This window comes from Triticum aestivum, chromosome 5B (genome assembly GCF_018294505.1).
Source record: "Triticum aestivum cultivar Chinese Spring chromosome 5B, IWGSC CS RefSeq v2.1, whole genome shotgun sequence".
NCBI classification, from domain to species: domain Eukaryota; kingdom Viridiplantae; phylum Streptophyta; class Magnoliopsida; order Poales; family Poaceae; genus Triticum; species Triticum aestivum.
In genome coordinates this window covers 574751086-574777141 of record NC_057807.1, presented here as the reverse complement: position 1 = coordinate 574777141, position 26056 = coordinate 574751086, and the positions used below count along the sequence as shown (strand labels likewise).

Below are 26056 nucleotides of genomic sequence, written 5' to 3'. Positions count from 1 at the left end.
ACCTTTTTTCTGGTAAATTTGTCTAGCTTGTGGTCTTGCCAGGGATAGATTTATTTCTGGAGGCTAATCATACACCGGTTTTCTGTCGCCAGCCGTCTCTTCAGTCTTCACCATCTCTGACACTCCACGCCATCTCCCAGTCCAAGCTCACATGGAGGGTGAGCCGAGAGGGTAGAAACAACAGTCCAACCATGGACGAAACAACCAGCTGGCGTGCTGAAACTCAGACCTAGTGCAGAGAAGTAAATGTGGTACTATAGGATAGGAGGATGACAGGTGGGTCCACCAGAAGAGGGAGGATAGATGGGGGAGAGGGTGTCACGGGTGTGAGACCGAGGAGAGGGAAGAGATGAGGTGGACGACGGCGAGAACTGGCTGCGGAAGCTACTCGCTGGAGCTGGAGTGGCTCTCCATGGAAAATGCTCTCGCCGTTTGGGAAGAGGAAGAAGAGACCTCCTCCTTGCCCCTTTGCAGCGCTGTTAGGGTATAAATACCATTGCCCTGCCGCGCGAAGCTCTGACTCCCTCGCCTCTCGCCACTGCTGCTGGCCCCTCCCTCCTTCCGGGGAAGCAGTTTTGCAAGGTATACTGCTGTTCAGATTTACTGTACTATCCTAGCTGCCGCTGTTGTTGAATTTCCAGATTGTCAGAAACTGTAACCCCTATCGTGCTCTGTTTATGCTGCATTTTCTGTTTCTGTTATCCACCCATGTGTTCTGCCGTGGCTGATTCCGGCGAATCAGGCCCAGGCTGCTTGCTGTTCTGCCTGTAAATCATGCTGGTTTCCAGCAACATTATTATGTGTTTTGGACAATGAAATTGGGGAAACCCTTACCTGGATTCAGGGGTTTCCTTCTTCTTTGAACCGTGCAAAACCAGCTACAGATATCGTGCACAGGAGAACAACCAGCAGATATGCACATGGCCTGCCCAGCTACTATCATTTTTTAACTGCCAGTCCTTGTCCAAACCCGTTCTTGAACAACATTACCTGGTTTTAAGTAATATATATGCACCCTTGTACTTGGCTGCAGGAGTGTCTACTTTACTTGTTTATGATATGATGGCTGCAGGAGTATCTACTTTGACTGGTCCAATGCCTGGTTTCTTCATACAACAGTCTCAGATTATTAGAATATAACGCATGATTGATCTTCCACTGTTGGTATAAACATGAGTGTTCACTACTTCACTCACATTGTTGGCACCATTGCTTAGGTGTCTATATAGAAGCCTGTGGTGATCGATACCACAGACACACGGTGAACAGACAAGATGGGGAGTTCGCGCAAGATCACCTCTCTTCTCCTCATGTTCTGCCTGGCGGTGCTGGTGAGAGCGGAGTATGCCAAGTACAAGGATCCGAAGCAGCCTCTCGCCGTTCGCATCAACGATCTTCTTGGCCGTATGACTCTGGCCGAAAAGATCGGCCAGATGACTCAGATTGAGAGGGTGAACGCCACGGCAGAGGCCATGTCCAAATACTTCATAGGTGCCTCATGTTTTATTTCATTCTAAACAACTCACTGCGCATGGTGAAGGGCTTCAGAGTTTGTAGTGTAACCATTGTGTGGTATGATGATGCAGGCAGCGTACTGAGTGGTGGGGGCAGCGTGCCTGCTCCTCAAGCATCTGCTCAGGCTTGGGCTTCGATGGTGAATGAGATGCAAAGGGGTTCTCTTTCTACCCGCCTTGGCATTCCGATGATCTATGGTATTGATGCTGTCCATGGCAACAATAATGCCTACAGAGCTACTATCTTTCCCCACAATATTGGGCTTGGAGCTACCAGGTAGAAACTGTTTCTGCTTTTCATATGATAATTCAACTTCATTTATTCATATATTACATTGGATGGACAAGCTGTGAGTTTGTCGAAGAAAAAACACCAACTTTGATGCATACAATGCTTTTGATGTGTATAATGGTAGTAGCATATATATCTTTACTTATGTGTATTTTTGCCTTTCAGGGACCCTATGCTGGTGAAGAGGATAGGAGAAGCAACTGCTCTTGAAGTTAGAGCAACCGGAATCTCTTACGCCTTTGCTCCGTGCATTGCGGTAATAGATAGCACAGCTTGCTTTTTGAATGCTTTGGTCTGGCTTGGGATCGCAAATGTCTTCTAGTTATCCTTAGGAACACATTTATTTAGTTGACATGATGTTTGCTCAGGTTTGTAGAGACCCAAGATGGGGACGGTGCTACGAAAGCTATAGCGAAGACCCAAAGGTTGTCCAGTCAATGACCACGCTCATCTCTGGCTTGCAAGGCGATGCGCCATCAGATTACACAGGAAGGCCATATGTTGGTGGAAGGTAATACTCCTACTGCATCAGACAGTTGTAGTAACTGAATTTTCTTCAGTGTGTCTTATATACTCATGAGTAAGAATGAAAGTACTGTTTTATTGATGGAACTAACTTTGATATCACTCTAATACTACCATGTAGTAAGAAGGTCGCGGCATGCGCTAAACACTATGTCGGTGATGGTGGAACATACATGGGAATCAACGCAAACAACACAATCATCGATACGCATGGGCTGATGAGCATCCATATGCCTGCCTATTATAATTCCATCATCAGAGGTGTCTCCACAGTTATGGTCTCCTACTCTAGTTGGAACGGGGAGAAAATGCACGCTAACCATTTCCTTATCACTGATTTTCTCAAGAACAAGCTCAAATTTAGGGTCAGTTGCAAGTATATTATTTTCCTTATCACAAAGACAGAAGATTGGTCTCTTTATTTGTTTTTGCAAGTATATTATTTAATAACAGATACTAATGTCATTAATTTACTTGGCTCTTGAGCAAACAGGGTTTTGTGATTACAGACTATGAAGGCATCGATCAGATCACCTCTCCGCCAGGCGTAAACTATTCTTATTCAGTTGAGGCTGGAATTGGTGCCGGTATTGACATGGTATGGTCTGTGAACTTTGTGCTCTTAATTTACATGTTAAAAATTGTGGAACGCATCATTCACATTTCACTCCATTTTTCTGTTGGGCTCACAATAGAGGGGTGGTCCTCTTCTACTAGTGATTATGATACATCCTTGGTGATTTTTATCTCTGTATACAACTGATGAAAATGCAGTGTTGCCTTCCCTTTCTGAACATGGTCTGAAACACACTATATGCAGGTCATGGTCCCTTTTGCCTACACAGAATTCATCGATGATCTGACGTACCAAGTTAAGAACAATATTATCCTCATGAGCAGAATCGACGATGCTGTCTACAGGATTCTTAGGGTCAAGTTCACTATGGGTCTTTTTGAGAACCCTTTCGCCGATCCAAGCCTCGCCGGTGAAATTGGCAGCCATGTCAGTTCTGAACAACTCAATTCATTTCTCTCACACTTAACACATCTTGTTTCTAGTATAGAGTATTTACCGATGTATCCTCTTCTGCCTGTAGGAACACCGCGAAGTTGCCCGTGAAGCTGTCAGGAAATCCCTGGTGTTGCTGAAGAACGGAAAATCTGCCTCCACTCCGTTGCTGCCTCTCCCGAAGAAGGCCCGTAAGATCCTCGTCGCCGGGAGCCACGCCGACAACCTGGGCAACCAGTGTGGAGGGTGGACTATCACATGGCAAGGAGAGCCTGGCAATAACAACACTGCAGGTAAATGTTCATCTCTCGTTGATACTTTGACTGTTTTCACAGCAGTGTTGTCTATTGTTCGAACAGAATTTCATCGAATGGAATGCAGGCACGACGATCCTCTCGGCGATCAAGTCGACGGTCGACCCCGGCACGCAGGTGGTCTACGCCGAGAACCCGGACAGAAGCGCCGTGGATGCCGGCGAGTACGACTACGCCATCGTGGTGGTCGGTGAGCCGCCGTATGCCGAGACAGCGGGCGACAACCTGAACCTGACGATCCCGGAGCCCGGCCCGGCCGTGATCCAGACCGTCTGCGAGAGCGTCAAGTGCGTGGTGGTGCTCATCTCAGGCAGGCCGCTGGTGGTGGAGCCGTACATCGGCGCCATGGACGCGTTCGTGGCCGCGTGGCTGCCCGGCTCGGAGGGTCAGGGCGTTGCCGACGTGCTCTTCGGCGACTACGGGTTCACCGGGAAGCTGCCGCGGACGTGGTTCAGGTCGGTGGACCAGCTGCCGATGAACGTCGGCGACGAGCATTACGACCCGCTGTTTCCCTTCGGGTTCGGGCTCACCACGGAGGCGAGGAAATGAGTCGGGTGCGATGAGTGCTGTAAGACATGAGATGCTACAGATGCTTATGTCATTGTGCACAAAATAACGAGATGGTAAATCATGCGTCGGGGATGTTCCTCTCGCAGCCTTCAATAATAATCTCAATCCTTGTACTCCCTTCATAAACAAATATAAAAATGTTTAGATCACTACTTTAATGATCTAAATGCTCTTATATTTTTTTACGGAGGGAATACCATGATATATGAATAAAGATGATAATGACCCCTCGAATCAGCACGTAGGTGTGGATGTGGCGAAGACACGAGTCCGATGAAGAGGGGATGAATGATACATCACATGGAAGAGTGGTTTATCTACCGTCAATCCACTGTTCATGGTCGTTTTGAGACTCATGCTACTTTTTTGGTTGTTAAAATTTACCTCGTTTAAAAAACTTGTTTAAACTTGTATCATCATGGTTCAATATGTACCAACAAAAAAGGGACGCACTTGTTTTGAATCTGGTTTGCAAATACATGATGATACACGATAAAAACTAAAATACATTTTAGAGCGAAGAAAACCCCAATGTAACACTTTGAAACAAGACAAATTCTAATACCATAGAAATACTATTGAAATAGTAGCACCAATATTTAAAAACCCTCCAACGATAGATCCATGCACGAAATATCCCGTGTATGGTAGAATTGTTTTTCTTCTCCACATAGTTCTTTACTGGAGATTGTTTTGCAATAACGATGGGTGCATAGCATGTGCGGTGAAGGAAAAAATGTCGCTTATTCTTTTAGAAATACCTTTAATTTTATTTAGACTCACAACCATTACAGTACACTGACTTGGATTCATGGCCCAAGAAATTATAAAATAAAAAGTAACTCCTGCAACTAAGACTTACAATGAAATCTCTTAGAGACATCTGCTCTGTAGTAATAGTCTTTGTAAGATAAAATATTGCCAAGACTATAGTAAAGAGATTGCAATTAAATTGTAGCGGTGATACTACAACTCATTCACCTGTGCAAACTTGATTACCGATAAAGATTTTTGAAAGCCCCTTGAGTTGCTCATTCAAAAGATATGGGAAGCCATGGGTGGCGAGCGTACAAGGGTCGGGGATGACTCCCTAGAAGTTCAGGCTAGTGTTCATCATAATGTCGAGGAAAAGTTCCAACTCCACAAAGAATCAACCCAACAAAAGTAATATGGCACATAAACACCACGATCCGAATAATCGGTTCTACAAGGACACAGAATCTGGCTTCATGGCACCACCTCAAAAAAAGAGTGATTTTCTTTGTAAAACACTACGAGGAATTTTTGATTTTTTTTCAAAAAACTCACTAATATTTTTAAATATTCACGTTCACTTTTTGAATTAATGAACTTTTGTTGCAAATTACAAATATTTATAATTCATATTTTATTTTTTTGCGAAATTATTTTAAACACATGAATATTCTTTAAATTGGTGAACATTCTTTAAATCTGGGAACTATTTCTAAATTTGCAATAAAAGTTAAAAATTAAAACGAAGAAACCAAAAAAAGAGGCTCCCGTGCTCCGCACTGGGCTGGCCCGCATCATGCAGGGGTTCGCGCTTTGAGGCCTCCGACTGCGAGAGCTCGTAATTAGGCGAGCTCCTCTTCGGGGAAAATCCTATATGCGGCTCGTTGCGTCAAACTGCCGGCGCTTCGCACAGGCGAGCGACCGAGCAGCGACGCAACGGGCCGGCCCGTTCAACCGTTCCGGCGCTCCCGGTTTTGGGAACCTTCTAGAGGTTTCCAGCTGATTTTTTCCGGTTTTGGGAACCTTCTAGAAGGTTCCTGAACCGGTTTTTTTTCCTTTTCTATTTCTGTTTCGTTTTTTTTCAAGTTTATGTTTTCTTTTTCAAAAAAATGTTCACATTTTTTTGGAAAATGTTCGCGCTTTTACAAAAATGTTCAGAATTTGAAAACAATTCGTGTTTTCAAATTTTTTTCACAAATTCAAAAACGGTATGCATTTCTCAAAAATTGTTCAAAAAATGTTCGCGCTTCCAAATTTGTTTGGTATTTTCAAATTTGTTCTCTGTTCGAAAATTTGTTCTAATTATTCAAAAAATGTCCATGCTTTAACACATTGTTCATGCTTCCAAATTTGTTCTCTGTTTCAAAATTTGTTCTCAAGATTCAAAAAATGTTCATGCTTTAAGAAATTGTCCAAATTTATTCTTTGTTTCAAAATTTGTTCCCAAGATTCAAAAAATGTTCGTACTTTTAGAAAATATTTATGTTAAAATTTATTCTCAATATCAAAATTTTGTTCTCTAAATTCAAAAAATGTTCGGAATTTAGAAAATGTTCCTGTTTTTTTCAAGATTTGTTCACCAGTTCAAAAAATGTTTATGTTTTTAAATATTTATGTTCAAAAAATGTCCGTGCTTTAATACATTGTTCATGCTTCCAAATTTGTTCTCTGTTTTAAAATTTGTTCTCAAGATTCAAAAAATGTTCATGCTTTAAGAAATTTTCTAAATTTGTTCTTCATTTCAAAATTTGTTCTCAAGATTCAAAAAATGTTCGTACTTTTAGAAAAAATTTATGTTCAAATTTTGTTCTCAATTTCAAAATTTTGTTCTCTAAATTCAAAAAATGTTCGGAATTTAGAAAATGTTCCTGTTTTTTCAAGATTTGTTCACCAGTTCAAAAAATGTTTATGTTTTTTTACCGATTTTAAAAAATGTTCATATTTTTAAAAAAAATTGGGAGTTTCCATAAATTTTTCCATTTAAAGTATTTTTCGCAAATTCCAAAAATGTTCATGTTTCAATTTTTGTTCGGAAGTTTCAAAAAATGTACGCAAGTTTTAAAAACTACTCATGTGTTCATGTTTTGTTTGGGAGTTTCAAAAGATGTTCCCAGTTTTACAAAATGTTCGAGTATCCAAAAATTATTTTCAAATTTGAAAAATGTTCGGGTCTTCAAAGAAAACTTCCACGCTTTCTATTTTCGGGAGATTTCACAAAAATGTTCCCATTTTGAAAAAATGTTTTTTGTTTTTGGAATATTTGTTTTTTTTCAATTTTTTATTCACAATCTCTAAAAGTGTTCGCTGTTTCATACAACTTTCACGTTTTTTTCTCAAATATAACGTTTTGTGTACAGAATTTCTCAAATATAACCCTCTGTATACTGTATACGGTAAGCATCTCTGAAACTCTGAAACCCTCTGTAAACCCTTCTCTGAAAGTCATTAATCTCACGATTTAGATGGTGCGCACTTGTATTTCCTTTTAGATAGTTGATATTACTGCTAGTGTTTGTTCTAGGGCTTATCTTCTGCTAGCAATTTTTGCCTGTTAACCTAGTCATTAATATCGTTCTGTTCGTGTGCAGAAACAATCGACTATGCATCAAATTTCAGTCTTTGCATGAATTTCGATGGTTATTTCCTTGGAATTGGTAAAAATCGTGCATATGTGAACGGAAAAAGCATATGGTATGATTATGTTGAGGGGGATGCACTGACTGTGGATAAGTTGGAAGATTTAGTAGAACAACTGGGATATGAAGTTCAGGGAAGACTACATTCAGTTTTTCTCAATTCAGTTTTTCTCTTACTTTCAACTTTCAGTTCAGTACTCTTTTGAACCATTTGTGTGTTATGAAGCTCTGTTCATGTTCAGTTTTTCTCAACTCTGTTCATTTGTGTGTTATGAAGCTCTGTTCATTTTCATGTTCAGTTTTAGCCAGTGTTCAAATGTTACAGGAAGCTCTGAATTTTTTGAATGTTAGTTCGGAACGTTCTTATTTAATTCACTGTTCAACTGAATAAATGGTGCTCATTGTTCATTTCTGTACTGGAAATGTGTGAATGCTGCTATTAAGTTCAGTTTTTATCAGTGATGAACTGTCAAATCTAGACTGTAAATGATCGGAATTATGTGGTGCAAATGGTGCTATGGTCGCTCGCGAAAACTGCGCTTCTCAAAGATTCCCTCTCATTACAAAAACTGCGCTGTGGTCGCTCGCTTCTTTATGAAATGGACGACGTGTCCTGTACAGGTGGCGAGTCAAAACCGTTTCTTGGTCAAATACATCCACGTGTGGAAAATACGAGCCGAAACGGTACGAGTTACCGTACGCTGACCCGGTTCAGCGAGTCCAGTGACCGTAACATTATGTTTCGTGAATACAGTGACCAAACTGAACCCTAGAGGCAAGTTCAGTTACCGTAGATGTAATTTTCTCCCCTTGAGACAGCGATATGAATTCTGGGGAGAAGCCGAGCCATCCCGAATGGGCAGGGGGAAATATGCAAAACTGCGCGATGGTCAAACCGTTTTTGGGTCAAATACGTCGACGTGTGCAAAATACGAGCCGAAACGGTACGAGTTACCGTACGCTGACCCGATTCAGCGAGTCCAGTGACCGTAACATCATGGTTCGTGAATACAGTGACCAAACTGAACCCTAGAGACAAGTTCAGTTACCGTAGATGTAATTTTCTCCGGATGGAGGTGACGAATTTATAGCACGAGAGCGATCAAGTCGACGGACTGGTTCCACTCTAGTACGCAGCGAGCACTGTGCATTTTTTTTAACACAGTATAAACGCAAGTGCTCATATAAACGCGCATACATTCATCATTATGAACGCACACACTCACACCATATCCTTATGAGCACCTCCATGAGACTGAGTCGGCATCTCACACTGAAAGCGTATCGCCGGAAATTCTGAAATAAATCCAGAATAAATACGAGCAGCAGGACTTGAACCCTGGTGGGATGGGGATACCACTGTCCACCTAACCATCCCAACCACAACGCATCTAGCCCATTGTAAGTTGTAACTTTTTTTCAGACAACGTCGTAAGTTGTAACTGACCGAAGAGAGAAAGGGTCCCGCACCGTTTAGAGCAACTCCAAAGGGCCGACCCAAACAGACGGTGAATATGTCCGCTTTTTGTCCGTTTGGGTCGGTCCGGCGGACACCAACATCGGCTTCCACGTTTGGGTCAGCGCATGCGCCCAATGCTGGCCTGGCCCATTTGAACGACGCGCGAAAAAAAAAGAATGCAAACATTTTGAAAATAAAAAATACATTAATTAAACATTAAAAGCCGGCCATGAAGGTCGGCGATAGTCCACACGTCCACATACACATTAAATTAACATAAAAAAACTAACTATGATGCGGCGCGCGCTGTCCTAGGCGTCCTCGTCGACATCGTCGGGGCCGGTGAGGTCGATGAGCGTCGGCGCAGGGCCGGCCCAGGGGAACGTCATGGTCCAGACAATGTTGATGTCGGGCGCTGCTGCTTGGGCCTGGCGTGCCTCCTCCTCGGCCTCTAGCTGCTCCATCTCGGCGTCGCGCTCGAGCATCTCGAGGTATTCGCCGTGGCGGCGCTCGTCGACCAGGCATTCCTGGCACCACTGTTCGAGGTACACCGCCTCCTGCACCAGCGTCGCGTCCATCCAGACCGGCGGCATGCTGACCCACTTGCGCACTACTCCCGTCCAGGAGTAGCGCTCGACGGGGGCCGGCTCCGGCTCGGCCTTGACCGGGGACGGCGTGGCCACTGGCGGCACGATGCAGTCACCCGTCGCGGAGAGGGCCATGGCCTCCGCCATGGCAGCCTGGTGTTGGGAAACGTAGTAATTACAAAAAAATCGTACGCACACGCAAGATCATGGTGATGCATAGTAACAAGAGGGGAGAGTGTCGTCCACGTATCCTTGTAGACTGTAAGCGGAAGCGTTATGACAACACGGTTGATGTAGTCGCACGTCTTCACGATCGACCGATCCTAGTACCGAACGTACGACACCTCCGCGATCTGCACACATTCAACTCAGTGACGTCCCATGAACTCACGATCCAGCAGAGCTTCGAGGGAGAGTTCCGTCAGCACGAGCACGTGATGACGGTGTTGATGAAGCTACCGACGGAGGGCTTCGCCTAAGCACCGCTACGATATGACCGAGGTGGATTATGGTGGAGGGGGGCACCGCACACGGCTAAAAGATCAACGATCAACTTGTGTGTCTTGGGGTGTCCCCCTGCCCCCGTATATAAAGGAGCTAGGGGGAGGCGGCCGGCCAGGAGGAGGGCGCTCCAAGGGGGGAGTCCTACTCCCATCGGGAGTAGGACTCCTCCTTTCCTAGTAGGAGTAGGAGAAGGGGAAAGGAGGAGAGAGGGGGGAAGGAAAGGGGGTGCCGCCCCCCTCCTTGTCCAATTCGGACTAGAGGTGAAGGGGGCGCGCGGGCCTGCCTTGGCCGCCCCTCCTCTTCTCCACTAGGGCCCAATAGGCCCATTACACTCCCGGGGGGTTCCGGTAACTCCCCGGTACTCCGGTATATGCCCGAACTTGTCCGGAACACTTCCGAAGTCCAAACATAGTCATCCAATATATCGATCTTTATGTCTCGACCATTTCGAGACTCCTCATCATGTCCGTGATCATATCCGGGACTCTGAACTACCTTCGGTACAGCAAAACACTTAGACTCATAATACTGATCGTCACCGAACGTTAAGCGTGCGGACCCTTCGAGTTCGAGAACTATGTAGACATGACCGAGACTCATTTCCGGTCAATAACCAATAGCGGAACCTGGATGCTCGTATTGGCTCCTACATATTCTACAAAGATCTTTATTGGTCAAACCGCATAACAACATACGTTGTTCCCTTTGTCATCGGTATGTTACTTGCCCGAGATTCGATCGTCGGTATCTCAATACCTAGTTCAATCTCATTACCGGCAAGTCTCTTTACTCGTTCCGTAATGCATCATCCCGCAACTAACTCATTAGTCACATTGCTTGCAAGGCATATAGTGATGTGCATTACCGAGAGGGCCCAGAGATACCTTTCCGACAATCGGAGTGACAAATCCTAATCTCGACCGATGCCAACTCAACAAACACCATCGGAGACACCTGTAGAGCACCTTTATAATCACCCAGTTACGTTCTGACGTTTGGTAGCACACAGTGTTCCTCCGGTATTCAGGAGTTGCATAATCTCATAGTCATAGGAACATGTATAAGTCATGAAGAAAGCAATAGCAATATACTAAACGATCAAGTGCTAAGCTAACGGAATGGGTCAAGTCAATCACATCATTCTCCTAATGATGTGATCCCGTTTATCAAATGACAACTCATGTCTATAGTTAGGAAACCTTAACCATCTTTGATTGACGAGCTAGTCAAGTAGAGGCATACTAGTGACATATTGTCTATGTATTCACACATGTATTATGTTTCCGGTTAATAGAATTCTAGCACGAATAATAAACATTTATCATGAAATAAGGAAATAAATAATAACTTTATTATTGCCTCTAGGGCATATTTCCTTCAGTCTCCCACTTGCACTAGAGTCAATAATCTAGATTACATTGTAATGATTCTAACACGCATGGAGTCTTGGTGCTGATCATGTTTTACTCATGAGAGAGGCTTAGTCAACGGGTCTGCAACATTCAGATCTGTATGTATTTTACTAATCTCTATGTCTCCCACCCGGACTTGGTAACGGATGGAATTGAAGCGTCTCTTGATGTGCTTGGTTCTCTTGTGAAATCTGGATTCCTTTGCCAAGGCAATTGCACCAGTATTGTCACAAAAAAATTCATTGGACCCGATGCGCTAGGTATGACACCTAGATCGGATATGAACTCCTTCATCCAGACTCCTTCATTTGCTGCTTCCGAAGCAACTATGTATTTCGCTTCACACGTAGATCCCGCCATGACGCTTTGTTTAGAACAGCACCAACTGACAGCTCCACCATTCAATAAAAACACATATCCGGTTTGCGATTTAGAATCGTCCGGATCAGTGTCAAAGCTTGAATCGACGTAACCATTTACGATGAGCTCTTTGTCACCTCCATAAACAAGAAACATAACCTTAGTCCTTTTCAGGTATTTCAAGATGTTCTTGACCGCTGTCCAGTGATCCATTCCTGGATTACTTTGGTACCTCCCTGCTAAACTAATAGCAAGACACACATCAAGTCTGGTACATAGCATTGCATACATGATAGAGCCTATGGCTGAAGCATAGGGAACATTTTTCATTTTCTCTCTATCTTCTGCGGTGGTCGGGCATTGAGTCTAACTCAACTTGACACCTTGTAACATAGGCAAGAACCCTTTCTTTGCTTGATCCATTTTGAACTTTTTCAAAACTTTATCAAGGTATGTACTTTGTGAAAGTCCAATCAAGCGTCTTGATCTATCTCTATAGATCTTGATGCCCAATATATAAGCAGCTTCACCGAGGTCTTTCATTGAAAAACTCTTATTCAAGTATCCTTTTATGCTATCCAAAAATTCTATATCATTTCCAATCAACAATATGGCATCCACATATAATATTAGAAATGCTACAGAGCTCCCACTCACTTTCTTGTAAATACAGACTTCTCCAAAAGTCTGTATAAGAGAAAGAGAAAGCTCCCATGCCCACGCGGCGGCTGCGTTTGTGCGAAAGAGAAAGCAGTGCAACGTAGAGGCATGTATCTTCTATATATGGGCTGCACGGACTGGAGAGCAGTAAAAGCCCGTTAGGCCCAATTTCACACCTGACGCTCAAAAATGTCATTGGAGCAGCGACCCAACATGGTATATGGATCGTTCTTAGCGAACCAAGCGAGCAAGCGCGGGATCGAGAGAAATTGGATGGCTGAAAACACCTAGAACTAAAGATTCAACGGCTGCGAACACTAATGGCCTGAAATGGTTGGATTAGTGCTCAGTTTTAATATCTCTAAATCAAGAAGCACTTGTAGCTTGATGGCAGTGATTGAAGAATTCTGTCAATGACACTATAATCAGGAAGATTAACTCCCAGTTGAATCAAGTGATTATTATACCCAGACGTTTTGAGTATATGTTCACTAACAGAACTATTCTCCTCCATCTTGCAGCTATAGAACTTATTGGAGACTTCATATCTCTCAATCCGGGCATTTACTTGAAATATTAACTTCAACTCCTGGAACATCTCATATGCTCCATGACGTTCAAAACGTCGTTAAAGTCCCGGTTCTAAGCCGTAAAGCATGACACACTGAACTATCGAGTAGTCATCAGCTTTGCTCTGCCAGACATTTTTAACGTCGTCAGTTGCATCTGCAGCAGGCCTGGCACCCAGCGGTGCTTTCAGGACGCAATTCTTCTGTGCAGCAATGAGGATAATCCTCAAGTTACGAACTCAGTCCGTGTAATTGCTACCATCATATTTCAACTTAGCTTTCTCAAGGAACGCATTAAAATTCAACGGAACAACAACACGGGCCATCTATCTACAACAACATAGACAAGCAAAATACTATCAGGTACTAAGTTTATGATAAATTTAAGTTCAATTAATCATATTACTTAAGAACTCCCACTTAGATAGACATCCCTCTAATCATCTAAGTGATCACGTGATCCAAATCAACTAAACCAAAACCGATCATCACGTGAGATGGAGTAGTTTTCAATGGTGAACATCATTATGTTGATCATATCTACTATATGATTCACGTTCGACCTTTCGGTCTCAGTGTTCCGAGGCCATATCTGCATATGCTAGGCTCGTCAAGTTTAACCCGAGTATTGCTGCGTGTGCAAAATTGGCTTGCACCCGTTGTAGGTGAATATTGAGCTTATCACATCCGATCATCACTTGGTGTCTCGGCACGACGAACTTTGGCAACGGTGCATACTCAGGGAGAACACTTATACCTTGAAATTTAGTGAGAGATCATCTTATAATGCTACCGTCAATCAAAGCAAAATAAGATGCATAAAAGATAAATATCACATGCAATCAAGATAAGTGATATGATATGGACATCATCATCTTGTGCCTTTGATCTCCATCTCCAAAGCACCGTCATGACCACCATTGTCACCGGTGCGACACCTTGATCTCCATTGTAGCATCGTTGTCATCTCGCCAACTATTGTTTCTACGACTATCTCTACCGCTTAGTGATAAAGTAAAAACAATTACAGCGCGATTGCATTGCATACAATAAAGCGACAACCATATGGCTCCTGCCAGTTGCCGATAACTTTGTTACAAAACATGATCATCTAATACAATAAAATTTAGCATCATGTCTTGGCTATATCACATCACAACATGCCCTGTAAAAACAAGTTAGACGTTCTCTACTTTGTTGTTGCAAGTTTTACGTGGCTGCTACGGGCTGAGCAAGAACCGTTCTTATCTATGCATCAAAACCACAACGATATTTCGTCAAATTAGTGTTGTTTTAACCTTCAACAAGGACCGGGCATAGCCACACTCGATTCAATTAAAGTTGGAGAAACTGACACCCGCTAGTCACCTATGTGCGAAGCACGTCGGTAGAACCAGTCTCGCGTAAGCGTACGCGTAATGTCGGTCCGGGCCGCTTCATCCAACAATACCGCTGAATCAAAGTATGACATGCTGGTAAGCAGTATGACTTGTATCGCCCACAACTCACTTGTGTTCTACTCGTGCATATAACATCTACGCATAAATGTGGCTCGGATGCTACTGTTGAGAAACGTAGTAATTTCAAAAAAAAAATCCTACGCACATGCAAGATCATGGTGATGCATAGCAACGAGAGGGGAGAGTGTCGTCCACGTACCCTCGTAGACCGTAAGCGGAAGCGTTATAACAACGCGGTTGATGTAGTTGTACATCTTCACGATCGACCGATCCTAGTACCAAACGTATGACACCTCCGCGATCTGCACACGTTCAGCTCGGTGACGTCCCACGAACTCACGATCCAGCAGAGCTTTGAGCAAGAGTTCCATCAGCACGATGGCGTGATGACAATGTTGATGAAGCTACCGACGCAGGGCTTCGCCTAAGCACTGCTACGATATGACCGAGGTGGATTATGGTGGAGGGGGGCACCGCACACGGCTAAAAGATCAACGATCAACTTGTGTGTCTTGGGGTGCCCCCTGCCCCCGTATATAAAGGAGCTAGGGGGGAGGCGGCCGACCAGGAGGAGGGTGTGCCAAGGGGGGAGTCCTACTCCCACCGGGAGTAGGACTCCTCCTTTCCTAGTAGGAGTAGGAGAAGGGGAAAGGAGGAGAGAGGGGGAAGGAAAGGGGGGCGCCGCCCCCTCCTTGTCCAATTCGGACAAGAGGGGAAGGGGGCGCGCGGCCCTGCCTTGGCCACCGCTCCTCTTCTCCACTAGGACACAATAGTATCATTACACTCCCGGGGGGTTCCGGTAACTCCCCGGTACTCCGGTATATGCCCGAACTTGCCCGGAACACTTCCGAAGTCCAAACATAGTCATCCAATATATCGATCTTTATGTCTCGACCATTTCGAGACTCCTCATCATGTCCGTGATCATATCCGGGACTCCGAACTACCTTTCGTACATCAAAACACATAAACTCATAATATCGATCGTCACCGAACGTTAAGCATGCGGACCCTACGGGTTCGAGAACTATGTAGACATGACCGAGACTCATTTCCGGTCAATAACCAATAGCAGAACCTGGATGCTCATATTGGCTCCTACATATTCTACAAAGATCTTTATCAGTCAAACCACATAACAACATACGTTGTTCCTTTTGTCATCGGTATGTTACTTGCCCGAGATTCGATCGTCGGTATCTCAATACGTAGTTCAATCTCGTTACCGACAAGTCTCTTTACTCGTTCCGTAATGCGTCATCCCGCAACTAACTCATTAGTCACATTGCTTGCAAGGCTTATAGTGATGTGCATTACCGAGAGGGCCCAGAGATACCTCTCCGACAATCAGAGTGACAAATCCTAATCTTGATCTATGCCAACTCAACAAACACCCTCGGAGACACCTGCAGAGCACCTTTATAATCACCCAGTTATGCTGTGACGTTTGGTAGCACACAAAGTGTTCCGCCGGTATTCGGGAGTTGCATAATCTCATAGTCATAGGAACATGTATAAGTCATGAAGAAAGCAATAGCAATATACTAAACGATCAAGTGCTAAGTTAACGGAATGGGTCAAGTCAATCACATCATTCTCCTAATGATGTGATCCCGTTTATCAAATGACAACTCATGTCTATGGTTAGGAAACCTTAACCATCTTTGATTAACGAGCTAGTCAAGTAGAGGCATACTAGTGACACTATATTGTCTTCACACATGTATTATGTTTCCGGTTAATACAATTCTAGCATGAATAATAAACATTTATCATGAAATAAGGAAATAAATAGTAACTTTATTATTGCCTCTAGGGCATATTTCCTTCACCTGGTACGCCACCTCCTCTTCCTTCTTCTCCGCCACCCTGCGCCGCTCGTCCTCCTCGCTCTCCCGGTAGACAGCCACAATGGCCGCCTGGTAGGCGGCCTCCACCTCCTGGTCCTCATCGCGGACGAGGACCGGGGGCGGCGGTAAGCTACAGTCGACTTCGCGGACTCCGCGTCGCCACGCGCCTCCTCGTGCTTGAAGGCGAACCGATGAGCCCAGTTAGGCGAGTTGAAGGTGTGGCATCGCTATGCTGCTCCGGTGTCAGCAGCGCCCGCCGATGCCGCACCTCCTCCGCGTGTGCCCTGGCCGATCGTGGCACAGCCGGCACCGGGATCCTCTCCGGATCCAAATGCCAGTCGTGCGGCAGGGTCACATCCGGGTAGGGGAGAGGGACGCGGTGCTGCCAGTGCCACTCCGCCTGGTGGACTTGCAATTCAGACGATGCCTCGGTCGGCTAGAACGCACTGGCGGAGGCGAGGGAGGCCAGGGAGAAGGGTGGCCGGGGCCTTTCCCTTGGCTTTGCCGGAGCCGGTGCCGGAGAAGATCCCCATTTGTGAGGCTAAAGGTGGCTAGGGTTGCCGCCAACGGGGGAGAAGAGCGGGTGGCGAGATGGGGACGAGGGCTTCTGGAAGCAGATGAGGACGCCCCCCCCCCCCGCCCCCCGACGCTCGCATTAAAAAAAGGGCAACTGCCGTTGCTGACGCGTGGGCCTGAGGTGGGCGGCCGTCATAAATTAAGCTGACCGCGGTAGTTGGACGAACGCCAGATGGGGACGCGGTGGACAACGAAAAGGCGCGCGAGGCATTTGCTTCGCGTCCGCGCCAACGCATTTCGTCCGTAAATTTGGACCGCAAATGCGTCAGCGCGGACGTTTTTTGGTTTGGATCGGCGCATTGGGCCACCTTATTTGTCTGCGCCGATCCAAACGGATGCAGACAGACGTTTTGGGTCGGGCCATTGGAGTTGCTCTTAGCGGAAGGGCGTGGCGATCGACGCACATCGCAAGACTTGGATAAATGTAGGGCGCAGCATGCTGGCCTCAGATACAGCCCGATTCTTGTACGTTTATTAGAACCACATCGCTAAAGTAAGGTTGATCGGATATGTTTATAATCTTGTTCGGCTAGAAATCTATCACCGAGCAGTAAGCCCGGTTAGCTATCTCATACTTTAAAATTGATATATGCAATCATACTTCATAGGCACCTCGGATATGACCACTGGACACGCTGTGGAGTTGCTTTTTTATTTTCTATTTTGTTTTTTGTTTTCTAACATAGATGCTATATAACTCTTATATATTTTTCTTGTTGTTTCTTTGTAAACAAATCTTCTTGCTTAATTTTAGCATTAATTTTCCATGTTTGTTAATTAAGAGTGTTTTGCAAATTGGCAATGTCGAAGGCAAAAAAAATGCTTGCTCTCTCGTCAATATATTACTAAAAAAAGAGGTGAATACAATAAGAGCCTCCTTTTCATATCTAAATAGCTAGTCTCCATTAACGTAAGTATTTTCTCAACATGCAACATGCATAAGAAAAGATCCACCTCAACATGCAAACATGCATGATTTTCATTATATTGTGTATATGTATTTAATAAGTACTTTATTTAATAAAGGCATTCACATAGGCACATGATTCACTAAGTACTCGGGATTCATATTTCATGTAGCATAGGTTAGAGTAGTGATATCATGACTTCAACAGGCAACCCTCACCGTGGAATTTCCCATATCAACAGTTAATGTTAACATGGATGTCGCTTTTTGCCCGCGGGAATTGGTGCAACTCGAACAATTATCCGAGATGCGACGGGCATGTACATTGTGGCCTACAGTAAGCTGCTCCCTGGGCAATTAACACGAAATCAGCGAAGCAAACACACTATGGGAGTGCCTAGTCTCAAAGATACCCGATCCTAGGTATGTTACCGAAGCATTAAAGCGAGAATTCAAATATGTAAGAGCTCCCCACATTTTGTGAGATTCTTTGCTTACCACAGAAAGGTGTAGTCATTTTATTCGATTTTGCCTCTGTTTATTCTGCTTGTGCTTTTGTTTATCAATTTGTAAAGTTTCTTTGCCTTGCAAAGTGGGAAAGGAAATGAGCATCAGACTCATGTTTCAGTAATCCCGAGCTTGAAGAGAATTGAATACCCGCGGGGAAACGAAGAAAGCCTTAGGTTATATAGTGAAAACCATGCAGACCCAGATATAATACGGTAGTTGGAAAAACACAATTGTCAAATGCCTTTACTTTTCAAACAAGAATGAGGCAATCGCCATCCAGAAGATAGGGATATGGAGTGGGCTTTTTCTTCACTCTATAAGTGAATATAACTGGCATACATGGTTCATAAGTAGAGACTTTGCCTTTCTCTAAAGACTCGGGATGTCCTGCTAAATAAGATGTATTGTGAGCACAAGATGGACCTGAGCTCCTCAAGCAGAAGAAGAGTCATTGGAAGGGAACTAATTCTCCTCAACGACCAATTTTCAAGAAGTTCACGCCTAACCATCATTACCAGCAGTCAGGCTGGCCTAAGAAGTCAGGGATTCTCTTCAGCTCAGCATTAAGATGATTCAAAGTAGGCTTCTTTGGACTGGCATTGATAAAAATGACCACAAGATGTGGACGACCCTAATGACCCTTTCGATAATTTATTTGCGGGGCACCCCCTTCGAGTTAAACGCCTGGAACGTGAAAAAGCATTAGCGGATAACCAACAATTCATGAATGTATTTCCATTGAGGACGAGGACACTAATTGATGCATGGTCTTGTCAAATCGATTCATTTAGCTAGCGATGAAAACAAATGAAAAAAGCACGAAATGCAACTTGAAAATGCGTATGTTAACTAGTATAGTTGATGAGATACTTAACATGTTGACTCATTTCATCTTATTTATAAATAAGTACCCAATCTCAATTAAACTAAAAATGAATGTTTTTTGCTTTTCACTCTCATATTATCAAATAGAACTGTTTTTAGGATGAGATCATTTTCGAACGATAAATGCGATAGGAGCCTATGTGTTTCACAGACAGCCGACCCATAGGGGAAGGTTGTGAATCCGGCGAACCGATCACTTTAAGAACATGATTGTTTTATCTCACTCAGTTATCCATTGACAAAGATGACCCATTCCTTTTTGCCCTAAACACTACAATGGTACTATATACTATTTCTTCAAATCGAGATTGTGTGGGTGTCTGCCTAGATGAAGAGATTTTCTCACCTTGAGGTGTCGGGAAAAATAAAGGAGATTCACTCTTCTATGTCATTAGCTTTTTTATTTACACTAGATCTTTAAATAGTCAATTTTTTAGGAGTATCGTATCGGTAGGCACAAATCGTTGGTAATGGATGTATTATTAGGCTGTGTCGAGTCAAATCAGCAGAACTTACTTTTTCCGTCACAGGAAAGAGATCCCTTACCCTTTCTTTAGAAAATGATGAATATGAAGTCCAGGGGACTATTTCGATTCCTATATAACTCTTATGTAATTTTCTTATTTTTTTTCCTTTTAAACATATATTCTTTCTTACACATTGACAACGTCGAAATTAGAAAAAATAAACAAAATCCTACTCTCTCGTCAGAATATTACTAAAAAAGAGGTGAAAACAATAAAGTTTACTTTCCGGGCATAATCTTGTATATCTAGATTGCTAGTCCCCACTAACATATTTTCTCAACATGCAAGTATGACATCTCAACATGCAACATGCCCGAGAAAAGGTCCACCTCAACATTCAGCCATGTATAGAAAAAAGTCCGTCTCAACATGCAAACCTGCATGAAAATTTGCATTCTAATGTGTATATGTATTTAATAAAAATAAGTGTATATTTAAACAGAATAAATCATATGTTTTTCATCTTTACTTCTCATATTATTGCTCCAAATATAAATGTTTCGTACAACAAATTTCATTGAAATGTACTGCAAAACACTCCTGCAACAAAAGTGCCGGTATCAACTAGAATTTATGTGAAGTATGTTTGAAATGACAAAATATAGAATTGTGTGCCAATTTGAATGCATCATAAATTCCTAATTGTTAAGGTCAACTGAATGGTTACATTACTCACTTATACAATGGGGAGACGGCAATGCGGGAGAAGCCAGTCGTTGACGCTGAACATGGGCCGTCGAGGGCGCAAGAGGGGAGTGGGGCCACTTGCAGGCGCCGGACTCCCGAGGCAGCGAATGCACACAACCTCGTTGGTGCACCTGGATGATACATGCCCCGACTGCCTACAAAACATCGGGCACGAGGTCGGCATATGGACGAGGCAAACAGAGCTCCGGGTTTGCATCGACTGATTCTGTTGCTGAGCGAGAAGGCGTTTATCATGGACTACTGCCCACCGTGCGGGAGCAAGGGTGAAAAGCAGGGCCTACGTGGTGCGCCACCAACACAACGACGATGGAGGGAACGACAAGACCGCAAGTCGCCAGAGGAGGTGTGTGTGGTAGGGGGCCCAGCCGAGCTGGGAAAGATGACATGCGGAAGAGCTTAGCAGAGAACCAGACAACCGAACCAATTCACAATAGAAGCCCTGGGAGATGAGAGCTAATTGCATACGAGTACCACATTTGTGGCTAGGGCGATGCTAGATACATCCATTTGAGAGACAAGCTTTTTCAAATGGGAAGAGTACCATTTTTCATTTTTTGCAGATCAGTGTCAAGTTTGCTAGATACAATAAATCGCATTGATTCGTATTTGAACCGGTTTTGACAGGCCAATGAATGGGCCCCCACTTGTCAGGGGCCTACGTGGGGCATCATGTGCATGTTCATTTGTAGAACCCCCCTTACTTTTATATTTAATCATGCACATCATTTGTAAAAAAAGGCTCGTGTGAGATTCATGTGTACGTGGGGACGAACTCCCCACAAGGGGCCATGAGTCAAATATAAAAAAAGGGGGTTTTCTAGGAAAGAACATGCACATGATACACCACGTCAGTCCCTAACAAGCGGGCCCTGCTCATTAGTTCCTTTGCCGAAGCCGGTTCAATCACGAATCGGTGTGATTTGTTGTAGCCTTCGCTAAATTCGGTACTGATCTGCAAACAAAAAAAGCGAAAGCTGATACTAATTTTTTTTAAGCATCAGTACAGACACAAGTGCTCATATACACGCGCATACTAATTTGTTACCCTAGCCATAGATGTGATACTTATATGCATTTAACTCGGAAGATGAGGATCGCTAGCTATATGTTGATCCAAGGGCTCAGCCCCTTTGGACTGCTTCATCCATCGAAAACTACATCTTGTGGGTTTGACCAGTAGAGAGGCTGTTCCTAACTTCCTTGGACATTCGTTGTGGACTAGGATCTACTCCTAAATAGGAGTAGCAAATCCGTTAAATATACTCCACAATGCACTAGTATCGATCTTACAATGCATAGGACTGCTCAGATGATCTCATCAACCTTGGACGACATAGGATTGGCCGTCATTTGGTATCGCCGGCTCCCGTGCACGGACTGCTCGTACGTCTCGCCGTCGCCCCACACCGCGTACGCGTCCTCGCCGTGTATGGCGTCGTCGCCGGCCGCCAGCTGCTCCTCGCTGAGCCGGAGCGGCACGGCCACCCTGACGAGCAGGCACACGATGCTCGTGACGACGACGTTTAGCGCCACGATGAATGCGATCCCGGCCAGCTGCACGCCCATCTGCCGAAGCCCCGCGGAGACGCGCCCGCCCCTGACCGCGTACACGAAGCCCACGTACCGCGGGTCGTCGCCGAAGAAGAGCCGGCATAGCCGCGGCTCCGCCAGGAGGCCCGTCATGAGGCCGCCGATGCTGCCGGCCACGGCGTGCGTGTGGAGGATGGCGAGCGTGTCGTCGACGTGCCTCAGGATCCGGTACCGCTTGTGCAGCACCATCATGGTGAACCACGGCACGCTCCCGGAGACGAGCCCCATCAGCATCGCCGCCCAGCCCTGCACCAGCCCCGCGCCCGGGGTGATGCACACGAGGCCGGTGATCATGCCCTGGACGGCGCCGATGGCGGAGGGGCGGCCGAAGACGAAGCAGTCGAGGATGAGCCACACCAGGAGGCTCGTGGCCGTGCAGAGGTGCGTGTTGACGACGGCGACGGACGCGTCGATGTTGGCGGCGTACGGCGCGCCGCCGTTGAACCCCGTCCACCCCATCCACAGCAGCCCGGCGCCGGCGAGCGTGAGGAGGATGTTGTTGGGCGGGAAGGCCTCCCTGTCCTTGGCCGTCCTGGGGCCGACCCAGAAGGCGGCGGTGAAGCCGGCGATGCCGGAGGAGAGGTGGATGACGTAGCCGCCGGCGAAGTCCATGACGCCGGCCTTGAAGAGGAACCCGTTGGGGCTCCAGACGCTGAAGGCGCCGACGGTGTAGGAGAAGGTGAGCCAGAGGGGCACGAAGATCATCCAGGCCCGGAAGTCCATGCGGCCGAGGAGCGAGCCGGCGACGAGGATGAGCGTGATGGCGGCGAAGACGAACTGGAAGAACAGGAGCGTGGCGGCGGGGTAGGCGCCAGCGAAGCCCTGGGCGGAGAGGAAGCCGGCGGCGTCGAGGCCGGCGAAGTCGGGGCGGCCGACGAAGGGGAGGAGGCGGTCGCCGAAGGACATGCGGAAGCCCCAGAGGCACCAGCAGAGCATGGTGGCGGCGAAGGCGTAGAGCGCCATGAGGGCGGAGTTGACGGCCCACTTCTTCTTGACGATGCTGCCGTAGAGGATGACCAGGCCCGGCACGCTCTGCAGCCCCACCAGCGCCGCCGCCGCCAGCTGCCACGCGTTGTCGCCCTTCTCCAGCCACTCCGGCGCTGCCTCCGTCGCCATGATCCTCCTACTCGCCGGCCGGAGATCGACGGCAGTCCACGATGCGAGTGTGAGCGGGTGACAAGATCCGGCGTCGCGTTCGCGAGGCGAGTACGCGGTGCCAAGTGGAGGGGGCGAGGGCTATATAGGAGGGGCGGGGTGGAAGAGGTCCGAGGGGGGAGAAGCCGCGCAGATTCCTGAGGTACTTTCTCAAGGACGAGATTCAGTTGTGCATGTGTGTTCTGTGGCTGAATCTTCTGCTCTTTTTTCTGTGGGTTTGTTGCTCTCTACCTCTGCACTTTGCAGTGACAGGCCGGCCGGCCTACCGTAATTAGCGTCTGAGCCGTGTGTTCAGAGCGGCGATGTCTGCATGCAGCAAACTGAATGGCGCAAAGGATCTAATGAAACATTCTCAACTTCTATGATTTCTGTAAAAAAGAAGTGTGCAAATCTGAAGGTCGTCCTATATGCAGATCAAATGGCGGACTTCCTTATGAATGTTGGAGCATTCCCGATCCTTCAATTGTCTGATCGATCTCCAGTTTTGGAATCAAGAGCCGGCTAATCTGTTAGAGTCAGGTGGATTTAGTCAACACCGTTATTGTAAGCGCCATTTGGACCCAACAACAGCACATAGGCTACCTACAAAAGTAAATTATGTACTCGTTGTACCGTGCGCTTGTACGTACTGATGCACGGATCAACATATATAGAACAAGAATATAATCTTTAGCACCAGATCCCCTATCCTGAAACCATGCCAAAAAAAATAAAAATCCCCTGTCCTGAAAGTTCAGACTGTATCTATTATCTCAGCCCCTTACCAGTTTTTAGGGGGTTAAACTTTTCTCCGTCTAGCAAATCACCTAAAACTTTAATCTTAAAAAAAATTAAACACAAAGTTTGTACACAAACTCATTTGAAACACACAATTAAACTAGTTCATCACATAATTTGATGGACTTTAATAACTACCAAACATTCGGATTTTAGCAATAGGCAAGAACAATTCTTACTTGACTCTAATTATGTACATGCATGCATTAAAATGACTAATTTTTCTTTCATGTGCACTCCTCCCTCTAATTACATGCATATATTACACTAAAGGACAAAAAGTTGATGTCATCCTAGATTCTTTTTTTTCAAACTTCAAAATGTTTTATAGCTCAAACCGTCGCTCTAATTGAAAAACCGTCTTCACAAAAAAAATCATCTCGACGAGATCTTTAAAACTAGATCTCATGTTGATATGTTCTGATGCCTTTTTTTTGGACCAAAAGTTACCACATGTGGGCCACGTAAGTTATCACGTCTGTTATATATAAGTTACCCTGTCATTTACACAGAAGTTTCGGGGGTAGGTTTTCAACAAATTTATCCCAGGGTCAAAAAGTGATTATGAAGTTTGCAGTAAGTTATTAGCTTTGTTTTGTATATTATCATATTGCACAAAAGTTATTGGGTATACTTTTCAACAATTTTCATTCCCTCTATCAAAAAATTACCGCGAATTTGTATGAGTTATGAGCTCTCATGTGCGTGTATTATCATGTTGTTTACACATGAGTTGTTGGGAGGTATTTTTTAACAATATTTTTCCTGGTAAAAAAGTTACCATATCTGGATTAAGTAAGTTATCAGCTCTGCTCTATGTATATCACCATGTTATTTACACACACGTTATCAGGTTATGTTTTCAACAAACTTTTATCCCGGGGTCTAAAGTTACCGTGGGGTTTGTAGTGAGTTATCAACTTATTGTGTGTACAATATTGTGCTATTTGCACAGAAAGTATCGGGAAATATGTTTTTCAACATATCCCTCCCACCCCCACCCCGCCCACCCCACCCCCACGGTTCACCTAAGTATCAGGTATGAGGTGCTTATATTACCATGATATTCACGCAAACGTTATTGAGGTTATATTTTTCAACAATTTTTTCCTTGGGGTCCAAGTTATCATGGTGTTTGTACCTAAGTTATGATGTATGATGCGTTATTACCATGATTTTTATACAAAAGTTACCGGGGTACATTTTTGACAACTTTTTTCCTTCAGGCCAAAGTTGTTGTGGTGTTTGTGCCTAAGTTATCATGGTTGCCATGCAGAGATTACCATGTTGTTTACACATAAATTACCGGGGAGATGTTTCAATGATTTTTTCACCCCCGGTCGAAGTTACCATGACATTTAGACGTAAGTTATCGGGTCCCGGTGCACAAATTACCATGTCATTTGCACAGAAGTTACCGGGTTATGTTTCAACCCAAAAAATCCCTCATGTGAAGTTGCCATGATATTTACAACGAGGCTACATGGGCAAGATATTCAACCCGTTGGTATATGGGAGACTACAAGACAACTTGAGAAATCCAAAAAAACACAAGAAGAAAAATGTTTTTTGACTCATATGAAAGTGAAAAAAAAGTTTAAATGTCACATTCCTACTTATTGGACAACAATCAAGGCAGGGTGAGTTGGTTAGTACATTGCTGATACATCGTAGGGGTCGTGGGTTCAAGTCCCAGGGTTTGAGTCCGACTTTGGATGATTACCTTTTCTTTTATCAACATGTGAAAAATAAATGGCTAGGCTGGCGTAGGGGGTTGTGCGATCGAACGATCATTAGGATCTACTGAAAAAATACGAAGGTTCGGAAGTTACAAATTCTCAAAATAAAAAAGTTATCACCCTACTATTTACACATGAGTATTGGGGTGTTTTTCAACAATTCGTTTTCTCGGGTCAAAAAAGTTATCACGCCTAGGCTAAGTAGGTT

General features: G+C 44.9%; 2 protein-coding genes across 2 annotated transcripts; one reads left to right on the top strand and one right to left on the bottom strand.

Annotated features, from left to right (window-relative positions):
• Positions 1–200: 200 nt before the first annotated feature.
• Positions 201–4458, top strand: LOC123113319 (beta-glucosidase BoGH3B). The gene is made up of 10 exons (XM_044534520.1): positions 201–582; positions 1218–1491; positions 1587–1791; positions 1972–2062; positions 2175–2317; positions 2453–2696; positions 2825–2929; positions 3152–3334; positions 3429–3633; positions 3722–4458. Exons 2-10 carry the CDS (start codon positions 1275–1277, stop codon positions 4201–4203), a joined length of 1875 nt encoding a protein of 624 aa, XP_044390455.1. The 5' UTR covers positions 201–582; positions 1218–1274; the 3' UTR covers positions 4204–4458.
• Positions 4459–21892: 17434 nt separating this feature from the next.
• Positions 21893–23367, bottom strand: LOC123113318 (ammonium transporter 2 member 5-like). Its single transcript, XM_044534517.1, has one exon. It carries the CDS (start codon positions 23291–23293, stop codon positions 21893–21895), a length of 1401 nt encoding a protein of 466 aa, XP_044390452.1. The 5' UTR covers positions 23294–23367.
• Between the last annotated feature and the right edge of the window lie 2689 nt (positions 23368–26056).